The sequence below is a fragment of the Chiloscyllium plagiosum genome, unplaced genomic scaffold (assembly GCF_037043375.1).
Source record: "Chiloscyllium plagiosum isolate Xiang-an unplaced genomic scaffold, Cpla_swu_hap1 HiC_scaffold_3, whole genome shotgun sequence".
Classification (NCBI taxonomy): Eukaryota; Metazoa; Chordata; class Chondrichthyes; order Orectolobiformes; family Hemiscylliidae; genus Chiloscyllium; species Chiloscyllium plagiosum.
Window position 1 is genome coordinate 152,534,238 of NW_028270141.1, and position 11,414 is coordinate 152,545,651.

Sequence of the window (11,414 nt, forward strand, 5' to 3'; positions counted from 1 at the left end):
TTCTGTTCGCCTCATTATAGGAAGGATGTAGATGCTTTAGAGAGGGTGCAGAGGAGATTTACCAGGATGCTGCCTAGATTGGAGGGCTTGTCTTATCAAGAGAGGTTGAGTGAGCTCGGGTTTTTCACATTGGCGAGAAGACTGAAGAGAGGTGACTTGATAGAGGTGTGCAGGGTAATGAGAGGCAGAGTTAGAGTAGATTGCCAGAGACATTTCCCCAGGGCAGAAATTGCTGTCTCAAGGGGTCATAATTTTAGGGTGATTGGAGGAAGGTATAGGAGAGATGTCAGAGATAGGTTCTTTACACAGAGTGGTGGGTACATGGAATGCACTGCCAGCGGTGGTAGTGGAGTCAGAGACATTTAAGTAACTGCTGGACAAGCGCATGGATGGCAGTAAATTGAAGGGTGTGTCAGTTAGGTTGATCTTAGTTTAAGATAAACGCTCAGCAGAATATCGTGGGCCAAAGAGTCTGTACTATGCTGTTCTGTTCTATGTACACTAGAACATAGTATGTACAGTGTACTTTCTATCACTGGCTGACTCCACCAGTGGAAGCAGCATGTGATAGAAAGGGTTGATCAATCACATAACCAAACGATCAGATCTAAGCTCTGCAGTCCTTCACATCCACTTGTGAATGGTGGTGGACTCCTAAATAACTCATTGGAGAAGGAGGCTCCTCAAATATCTCCATTCTCAATAATGGGAGAGCCCAATACATCAGTGCTAAAGATAAAACTGAAGCACTCACAGTGATCTTCAGGTGGAAGTGCTAAGTGGTTCCCAGAATAACAGGTACCAGTCTTCAGCCAATTCAGTTCACTCCACATGATATCAAGAAATAAAGACATTGGATAGTGCAAAGACTACGGGCCCTGACAACATTCTGGCAATAGTACTCAAGACTTGTGCTCCATAACTTGCCACTCCCCTGGCCAAGCTCTTCCAGTACAGTTACAACACTGGCATCTCCCTAACAATGTGGAGATATTGCTCAGATATGTCCTGTACATGAAAAACAGGACAAATCCATTCTAGCCAATCACTGCCCCATCAGTCTACTCTTGATCATCAGTAAAGTGATGGAAAGTAGCTCAACAATACTGTCAAGCAGCACTTACTCAGCAATAATCTGCTCAGTGACACCCAGTTTGGGTGATATCAGGACCACTTAGTTCTTGACCTCTTTACAGCCTTGGTTCAACCATAGACCAAAAAGCTAGTTTAGCCAGTGAAGTTTAAAGTGATAGCCTTTGATATCAAGGCTGCATTTGACCAAGTGTGTGGCATCAAGGAGCCCTAGAAAACTGGAGTCAATGGGAATAAGGGGGAAAAGCACTCTGCTGGTTAGTCTCATATCTGGCACATAGGAAAATGGTCATGGTTGTTGCAGGTCATCTAAACTCCAGGGCAGCTCTGCAGTGTTCCTCAAGGTAGTGTCCTAGGTCCAACCATCTTCAGCTGCTTCTCCAATGACTTTCTGTCCAAGATAAGGTCAGAAGTGGGGATGCTTGCCAATGATTGCACAATGTTCACTACCTTGTGTAACTCCTCAGATAGTGAAGCAGTTGTTTCCATATTCGGGAAGACCTGGCGGCATCCAAAGTTGGTCTGGTGTGACAACATTTGTGCCACACAAATGCCATGCAGTGACCTACTCCAGCAAGAGAGAACTTAACCATTTTTCCTTGTCATTCAGTGGCTTTGCCATCGATGAATCCCCCACTATCCTGGGAATTACCTTTGTCCAGAAACTCAACTGGACTTGCCACATAAAAAAGAGTGCTGACACGAGAAGGTCAGAAGCTAGGAAAATTAATTCCTTTCCTGACTCCCAAAGCCTGCCCACCATCTCCCATGCCCAAGTCAGGAGTGTGATGGAACACACCCCACTTGCCTGGATAGCTGCAGCTCCAGCAACATCAAGAAGCTGGACACCGTCCAGGACAAAGTAATCTGCTTGACTGGTACCACACTAACCACCTCCTCATTTTCCCTCTTCTGCTGTCTGTATTTTGCTTGCCTTTTCCTAACCCTTAAATAGCTCTTTTCTTCTAATGAAACATTTTTTCCTGCACTCTGTCTCTACTGTTGTTCCAAATCTCACTTTGGTTCCTCTAACTCTACACAGTGTTAATTGTATTCACCACCTTTGCCTGCATCTCTGTGGTATGGGCTGTGAGAGGATGATGCGAGGTGGGGGAGGTGTTATGAGGAGATCTCCGTCGCTCCACGTGTGCATGCACGTTGGCAGTAATGTATATGACATGATGCGTAATTTCAACGTGTGAGGTTGCTGGTGTCAGAAAACACTCCTCAAACTGACCAGATGTTAGCTTCTGTAAGGGGATGACAGAAACTGGGCTTTGGTCCCCTGGTATAATGGAGTAACTCAGATGAGGTACTCAAGATTTTGAAAGGAACTGATTTCCAGTGACACTTCTCACTGCTAAGAGATAAGGAAACCACATCTGCAAATCCCAACCATACAGGTGGCTACATCGACCCGCTCAGTGAAGCTTCAGTTTGAGGTTGATGGATTGTTGCTCAACAACGTCATACAAAGATGTAGAACTTCCCCCACACTGAGTACATGCACACACTTACACAGGCACATGCTCAAATGCACAGAATTCATTTCTCATCACTTACCACAGCACCTTCCCATACAAAGACAGGAAATGTAACACTTACTCCTTCCCTTCTCTGTCCTTGCTGGCTAAGAACCCAGAAATTCCTTTCAGTTGTATTTCTTTCAGGTCCCTCTCTTGGCATTGATCATGTTGCCTCTGCAGGTGAAATTGCAACGGACATTGTATGTTGTCTACAGATAAGGTCCTGAGAGTGCTGGCTTGGCATTTTAATTTTTAACTCCTTTACCCTCTGACCTCTCTATCCTTGGCCCCTCACTCTGCTAAATGAAGGTCAGTTTGAAGAACAGCATCTCATCTTTTAATTAGATACATGCAGCTTCTAAACCCACATGCAGTTCAGTCATTTCAGATTAAATCTCAGGACTTAATGTTTTAGTGAGGATTCTGTTGTGCATACTTCCTCTGAGCACATCTTTTTATTTCCTGTTCCGTTAACATTTTTTATTTATCTTTAACCAATCATTTTGTCATTTAGTCTCTTCTGTGTAGCACCATATCCGATGGCCTTCCAATTTGAGTTGTGTTCCTCGCGTTGATTCATTAAAAATCTGTTAACTCCTAAGTTTTACTTAGTTCAAGCTAAAATACCTTTGACCTGCAACATTAAAACTGATTTTCACTCGGTGTTTCCAGCATGTTTGTGTTTAACGCAGGATTAATTGTTTAGACTGAGCAGGGGAGAGTGATTTAGGGGCACAGCGTCAGAGGGAGGGATGGAGGGAGGAGGATTGAGGAGCACAATGTGCAGAGCGAGGGAGGGAGGGACATTGAGGGGCACAGTGTCCAGAGCGAGGAGAATTAGGGAATAGAATCCAATGTGAGCGAGGGAAGGAGGGGGGAATTTGAGGGACACAGTGTCCAGAGCGAGAGGAATGGGATTGGGGAGTAGTGTCCAGTGTGAGCGAGGGAGGGGGTGTGGGATAGGTGAGTGGTGTCCAGTGTGAGCGAGGGAGGGGGTATGAGATTGGAGAGTAGTGTCCAGTGTGAGCGTGGGCAAGAGAGTGGGATTGGGGAGTAGCATCCAGTATGAACAAGAGTGAGGCGATTTGATTGGGGAGTAGTCTCCAATGTGAGTGAGGGAGTGTATGTGGTATTGGGGGGTGGTGTCCAGTGTGAGCGAGGGAGTGGGTGTGGGATTGTGAGTGAAGTCCAATGTGAGCGAGGAAAAGGGAGTGGTTTGAGGAGTAGTGTCCAGTTTGAGCAAGGGAATGGGAGGTGGAGAATTGGGGAGTAGTGTTCAATGTGAGCGGGGGAGTGGGGTGTGGGATTTGGGATTTGGGAGTAGTGTCCAGTATGAGCAAGGGAGTGGGTGGGGGGGTGAGATTGGGGAGTAGTGTCCTGTGTGAGCGGGGGGGGGGGGGGGTCGGGGGTTGGTGGAATTGGGGAGTGGTGTCCAGTGTGTGCGAGGGATGGGGGTGTGGGATTGGAGAGTGGTGTCCAGTGTGAGTGAGGGATGGGGGTGTAGGATTGGGGAGTGGTGTCCAGTGTGAGTGAGGGAGTGGGTGTGGGATTGGGGAGAGGTGTCCAGAATGAGCGAGGGTTGGGGGTGTGGGATTGGGGAGAGGTGTCCAGTGTGAGCGAGGGATGGGGGTGTGGGATTGGGGAGTGATGTCCAGGGTGAGCGAGGGATGGGGGTGTGGGATTGGGGAGTGGTGTCCAGTGTGTGCGAGGGAGGGAGTGTGGGATTGAGGAGTGGTGTCCAGTGTGAGTGAGGGAGTGGGTGTGGGATTGGAGAGTGGTGTCCAGTGAGAGTGAGGGAGGGGGTGTGGGATTGGGGAGTGGTATCCAGTGTGAGCGAGGGCGGGTGGGTATAGGATTGGAGTGTGGTGTCCAGTGTGAGCGAGTGAGGGGAATGTGGGATAGGGGAGTGGTGTCCAGTATGAGCGAGGGCTGGGGTTTGGGGTTGGGGATTGATGTCCAGTGTGAGCGAGTGAGAGGGATGTGGAATTGGAGAGTGGTGTCCAGTGTGAGCAACGGAAAGGGAGTGGGTTTGGGGAGTGGTGTCCAGTGTGAGCAAGAGAGTGGGGTGTGGGATTGGAGTGTATTGTCCAGTGTGAGCCAGGGATGAGAGTGTGGGATTGGGGGAGTGGTGGCCAGTGTGAGCGAGGGAGGGGTTGTGGGATTGGGGAGTGGTGTCCAGTGTGAGCGAGGGATGGTGGTGTGGGATTGGGGAGTGGTGTCCAGTGTGAGCGAGGGAGGGGGTATGGGATTGGGGAGTGGTATCCAGTGTGAGCGAGGGCAGGTGGGGTGGTGTGGGATTGGAGTGTGGTGTCCAGTGTGCGCGAGGAATGGGGATGGAGGTGTGGGATTGGGGAGTGGTGTCCAGTGTGTGCGAGGGATGGGGGTGTGGGATTGGAGAGTGGTGTCCAGTGTGAGTGAGGGATGGGGGTGTAGGATGGGGAGTGGTGTCCAGTGTGAGTGAGGGAGTGGGTGTGGGATTGGGGAGAGGTGTCCAGAATGAGCGAGGGTTGGGGGTCTGGGATTGGGGAGAGGTGTCCAGTGTGAGCGAGGGATGGGGGTGTGGGATTGGGGAGTGATGTCCAGGGTGAGCGCGGGATGGGGTGTGGGATTGGGGAGTGGTGTCCAGTGTGTGCGAGGGAGGGAGTGTGGGATTGAGGAGTGGTGTCCAGTGTGAGTGAGGGAGTGGGTGTGGGATTGGAGAGTGGTGTCCAGTGAGAGTGAGGGAGGGGGTGTGGGATTGGAGTGTGGTGTCCAGTGTGAGCGAGTGAGGGGAATGTGGGATAGGGGAGTGGTGTCCAGTATGAGCGAGGGCTGGGGTTTGGGGTTGGGGATTGATGTCCAGTGTGAGCGAGTGAGAGGGATGTGGAATTGGAGAGTGGTGTCCAGTGTGAGCAACGGAAAGGGAGTGGGTTTGGGGAGTGGTGTCCAGTGTGAGCAAGAGAGTGGGGTGTGGGATTGGAGTGTATTGTCCAGTGTGAGCCAGGGATGAGAGTGTGGGATTGGGGGAGTGGTGGCCAGTGTGAGCGAGGGAGGGGTTGTGGGATTGTGGAGTGGTGTCCAGTGTGAGCGAGGGAGGGGGTATGGGATTGGGGAGTGGTATCCAGGGTGAGCGAGGGCAGGTGGGGTGGTGTGGGATTGGAGTGTGGTGTCCAGTGTGCGCGAGGAATGGGGATGGAGGTGTGGGATTGGGGAGTGGTGTCCAGTGTGTGCGAGGGATGGGGGTGTGGGATTGGGGAGTGGTGTCCAGTGTGTGCGAGGGAGGGAGTGTGGGATTGAGGAGTGGTGTCCAGTGTGAGTGAGGGAGTGGGTGTGGGATTGGAGAGTGGTGTCCAGTGAGAGTGAGGGAGGGGGTGTGTGATTGGGGAGTGGTATCCAGTGTGAGCGTGGGCGGGTGGGTATAGGATTGGAGTGTGGTGTCCAGTGTGAACGAGTGATGGGAATGTGGGATTGGGGAGTGGTGTCCAGTGTGAGCGAGGGCTGGGGTTTGGGGTTGGGGATTGGTGTCCAGTGTGAGCGAGTGAGAGGGATGTGGAATTGGAGAGTGGTGTCCAGTGTGAGCAACGGAAAGGGAGTGGGTTTGGGGAGTGGTGTCCAGAGTGAGCAAGAGAGTGGGGTGTGGGATTGGAGTGTATTGTCCAGGGATGAGAGTGTGGGATTGGGGGAGTGGTGGCCAGTGTGAGCGAGGGAGGGGTTGTGGGATTGGGGAGTGGTGTCCAGTGTGAGCGAGGGATGGGGGTGTGGGATTGGGGAGTGGTGTCCAGTGTGAGCGAGGGAGGGGGTATGGGATTGGGGAGTGGTATCCAGTGTGAGCGAGGGCAGGTGGGGTGGTGTGGGATTGGAGTGTGGTGTCCAGTGTGCGCGAGGAATGGGGATGGAGGTGTGGGATTGGGGAGTGGTGTCCAGTGTGTGCGAGGGATGGGGGTGTGGGATTGGAGAGTGGTGTCCAGTGTGAGTGAGGGATGGGGGTGTAGGATTGGGGAGTGGTGTCCAGTGTGAGTGAGGGAGTGGGTGTGGGATTGGGGAGAGGTGTCCAGAATGAGCGAGGGTTGGGGGTGTGGGATTGGGGAGAGGTGTCCAGTGTGAGCGAGGGATGGGGGTGTGGGATTGGGGAGTGATGTCCAGGGTGAGCGAGGGATGGGGGTGTGGGATTGGGGAGTGATGTCCAGGGTGAGCGCGGGATGGGGTGTGGGATTGGGGAGTGATGTCCAGGGTGAGCGCGGGATGGGGTGTGGGATTGGGGAGTGGTGTCCAGAATGAGCGAGGGTTGGGGGTGTGGGATTGGGGAGAGGTGTTCAGTGTGAGCGAGGGATAGGGTGTGGGATTGGGGAGTGATGTCCAGGGTGAGCGCGGGATGGGGTGTGGGATTGGGGAGTGGTGTCCAGTGTGAGCACGGGAGGGAGTGTGGGATTGGGGAGTCGTGTCCAATGTGAGTGAGGGAGTGGGTGTGGGATTGGAGAGTGGTGTCCAGTGAGAGCGAGGGAGGGGGTGTGGGATTGGGGAGTGGTATCCAGTGTGAGCGAGGGCGGGTGGGTATGTGATTGGAGCATGGTGTCCAGTGTGAGGGAGGGATGGGGGTGTGGGATTGGAGAGTGGTGTCCAGTGTGAGTGAGGGAGTGGGTGTAGGATTGGGGAGTGGTGTCCAGTGTGAGCGAGGGAGGGGGCTGTGGGATTGGGGAGAGGTGTCCAGAATGAGCGAGGGTTGGGTGTGTGGGATTGGGGAGAGGTGTCCAGTGTGAGCGAGGGATGGGGGTGTGGGATTGGGGAGTGATGTCCAGGGTGAGCGAGGGATGGGGGTGTGGGTTTGGGGAGTGATGTCCAGGGTGAGCGCGGGATGGGGTGTGGGATTGGGGAGTGGTGTCCAGAATGAGCCAGTGTTGGGGGTGTGGGATTGGGGAGAGGTGTCCAGTGTGAGCGAGGGATGGGGGTGTGGGATTGGGGAGTGATGTCCAGGGTGAGTGAGGGATGGGGTGTGGGATTGGGGAGAGATGTCCTGGGTGAGCACGGGATGGGGTGTGGGATTGGGGAGTGGTGTCCAGTGTGAGCACGGGAGGGAGTGTGGGATTGGGGAGTCGTGTCCAATGTGAGTGAGGGAGTGGGTGTGGGATTGGAGAGTGGTGTCCAGTGAGAGCGAGGGAGGGGGTGTGGGATTGGGGAGTGGTATCCAGTGTGAGCGAGGGCGGGTGGGTATGGGATTGGAGCATGGTGTCCAGTGTGAGGGAGGGATGGGGGTGTGGGATTGGAGAGTGGTGTCCAGTGTGAGTGAGGGAGTGGGTGTAGGATTGGGGAGTGGTGTCCAGTGTGAGCGAGGGAGTGGGCTGTGGGATTGGGGAGAGGTGTCCAGAATGAGCGAGGGATGGGGGTGTGGGATTGGGGAGTGATGTCCAGGATGAGCGCAGGATGGGGTGTGGGATTGGGGAGTGATGTCCAGGGTGCGCGCGGGATGGGGTGTGGGATTGGGGAGTGGTGTCCAGTGTGAGCACGGGGAGGGACTGTGGGATTGGGGAGTGGTATCCAGTGTGAGCGAGGGCGGATGGGTATGGGATTGGAGCATGGTGTCCAGTGTGAGCGAGGGATGGGGGTGTGGGACTGGGGAGTGGTGTCCAGTGTGAGCGAGAGAAAGGGGTGTGGATTGGAGTGTATTGTCCGGTGTGGGATTGGGGTGTATTGTCCAGTGTGAGCCAGGGATGGGAGTGTGGGATTGGGGAGTGGTGTCCAGTGTGAACGCGGGAGGGAGTGTGGGATAGGGGAGTGGTGTCCAATGTGAGCGAGGGCTGGGGCTTGGGATTGGGGATTGGTGTCCTGTGTGAGCGAGTGAGGGGGATGTGGAATTGGAGAGTGGTGTCCAGTGTGAGCAATGGAAAGAGAGTGGGTTTGTGGAGTGGTGTCCAGTGTGAGTGAGAGTGTGGGATTGGGATTGGAGTGTATTGTCCAGTGTGAGCCAGGGATGAGAGTGTGGGATTGGGGCATGGTGGCCAGTGTGAGCGAGGGAGGGGTTGTGGGATTGGGGAGTGATGTCCAGTGTGAGCGAGGGATGGGGGTATGGGATTGGGGAGTGGTGTCCAGTGTGAGCGAGGGATGGGGGTGTGGGATTGGGGAGTGGTGTCCAGTGTGAGCGAGGGAGTGGATTAGGGATTGGGGAATGATGTCCACTGTGAGCGAGGGAGTGGGTGTGGGATTGGAGAGTTGTGTCCAGTGTGAATGAGGGAGTAGGTGTAGGATTGGGGAGTGGTGTCCAGTGTGAGCGATGGCGTGGGTGTGGGATTGGGGAGTGGTGTCCAGTGTGAGCGAGGGAGGGGGCTGTGGGATTGGGGAGAGGTGTCCAGTGTGAGCGAGGGATGGGGGTGTGGGATTGGGGAGTGACGTCCAGTGTGAGCGAGGGATGGGGGTGTGGGTTTGGGGAGTGGTGTCCAGTGTGAGCGAGGAATGGGGGTGTGGGATTGGGAAGTAGTGTCCACTGTGAGTGAGGGATGGGGGTGAAGTGATCTGGGGGAATTGGGAAGTAGTGTCCACTGTGAGCGAGGGCGTGGGGTGAGGTGGTTGGTGAATTGGGAAGTAGTGTCCACTGTGAGTGAGGGATGGGGGTGAGGTGGGCTGGGGGAATTGGGAAGTAGTGTCCACTGTGAGCGAGGGCGTGGGGTGAGGTGGGTTGGTGAATTGGGAAGTAGTGTCCACTGTGAGTGAGGGATGGGGATGAGGTGGGCTGGGGGAATTGGGAAGTAGTGTCCATTGTGAGCAAGGGCGTGGGGTGAGGTGGGTTGTGGGAATTGGGAAGTAGTGTCCACTGTGAGCAAGGGCGTGGGGTGAGGTGGGTTGTGGGAATTGTGAAGTAGTATCCACTGTGAGCGAGGGTGTGGGGTGAGGTGGGTTGGTGAATTGGGAAGTAGTGTCCACTGTGAGCAAGGGCGTGGGGTGAGATGGGTTGTGGGAATTGGGAAGTAGTATCCACTGTGAGCGAGGGTGTGGGGTGAGGTGGGTTGGTGAATTGGGAAGTAGTGTCCACTGTGAGCGAGGGTGTGGGGTGAGGTGGGTTGGTGAATTGGGAAGTAGTGTCCACTGTGAGCAAGGGCGTGGGGTGAGGTGGGTTGTGGGGATTGGGAAGTAGTGTCCACTGTGAGTGAGGGATGGGGGTGAGGTGGGTTGTGGGAATTGGGAAGTAGTATCCACTGTGAGCAGGCTCTGACTGTTTGCCCCTTTTTATTTTACAGATGGCAGTCATTGGGCAGCAGTCATGCACTGGCAGCCTGACTGAGCTTCAGGTGAGCAGCCTGGAGACCACACACAGCAACAAGCTGGCCCAGAACGATTAACCCTTCATATCTAGGACTGAGAGAAGCGGCATCTATTTAAAAAGGAAACTGAGCGCCATATTTATTTATTTTCTCCCCTCACCCTTCACCCCTGTTTTATTCAGAAAGATTGGATGGAACATTTTCTAAATCAATGTGAAATTACCGATGGCCTAAGGATTATCTTTTACACAATTCAAAGCGATTTGCACGCTGTGGACCCATAACAAACCAAACCCAGCCAAAATTTAACACTGTTGTGACAGTTTTGTAAAGACCTGAAATCATTCTTCTACCTGTCCCTTGGAGGACGAAGTCAGCATTGACATTTTGTTCTAAACGCGTCTGGTTTTGTCATTGCTCCAGTTTTAGCCGTGACGCTTTAGCTTGGTTTGGAGTGGAATGGGACGGGGCAGGGTGCATGTGGACAGACACAGAAGTCTGCCTAAGCTGTATGCTGGCTTCAACCCTTGGTGATGTCTGTGCTTTGATCTTGTTTTGAAAGTCAAAGGATATCATGGCATTAATTTTCCACATCTGTTTCTCCAACAATTCTTTTGTGATTATATTTGTACTGAAAACAAAATTGTTGGAGGTGTGTGTGTGTGTGTATATGCATGTGTATATTATACATGTGTGTAATATGTAGGTACAGTATATACACCCATATATAATGTGTTGCTCATATGCACACACAAAACGTTTAGTATTTAGAAAGTTTTTTTTAATGAAGTCTATATGAAATGTGATCCAAGTTGAATTAATTGATTTATTAGAGTGGCCTTTGGAGGGGGAACACCATAAGTGACTTCACTCATGACTCTGCACTAAGGGAGCAAACATTCAGTCAAAAAAGTTTCTGCTCTTGAATGTTGTCCAGTTCTCCCCGCCCGCCCCAAGGTCACGTGTGCATATTACGATTACGATTGGCCTTGCTGCCCTCTTTGGGTGGGGGTGGGGATGGGGGAGGTGGTCAGGATTGGCCGTGCTGCCCTCACTGGGAGCGGATCAGAATCAGGAATGTCTGTAACAAAAATAGAAGTTGCTGGAAAATCACAGCAGGTTTGTCAGCGTCTGTGGAGAGAGAAACAGAGTTTAACATTTCGAGTCTTGTTCTGAAGAAGTCACATTGGACTCAACATTAACTCTAATTATCTCTCCACAGATGATATCTGACACACTGAGGTGCTCCAGCAATTTCTATTTTTAGTGGCTGCATGATTCTCAGTTTTGGACAAGATTGGGTTTGTTTGTCCTTTGGCTACAATTGGCCCGTTTAAACTCTTTCCACCCTCTGTCATTCAAATTTGAATATTTAGCCACACATCTGGGGAGAACAAGATAAAACAGGGATGGGGGTGGTGTAGGAGTAGCAGGGTTTGGTAGTAAAAAGATGTGAGGAGTTTGCTGTTTTATATGAGCAGCTTTTTGGGAGCATTAGGAATTGGGTTGTTTCTTTTAAAGATCGTTATGTTAATTTGAATAACACTGTGGCCTTTCTCCTGTAGAA

The 11,414-nt window shown here is 52.6% G+C and overlaps 1 protein-coding gene across 4 annotated transcripts in view; it reads left to right on the forward strand.

Annotated features, from left to right (window-relative positions):
• The window catches only part of LOC122548552 (serum response factor-like), a 132,843-nt gene extending 122,190 nt beyond the window's left edge, over nucleotides 1-10,653 (forward strand). For all 4 annotated transcript variants that reach the window (XM_087984463.1, XM_087984466.1, XM_087984469.1 and 1 more), the window contains one exon: nucleotides 9,824-10,653. In XM_087984463.1, the coding sequence (XP_087840589.1) occupies nucleotides 9,824-9,925 (102 nt within the window). In that variant the 3' untranslated portion in view covers nucleotides 9,926-10,653. The remainder of the gene's footprint in view (nucleotides 1-9,823) is intronic.
• Nucleotides 10,654-11,414: the final 761 nt, after the last annotated feature.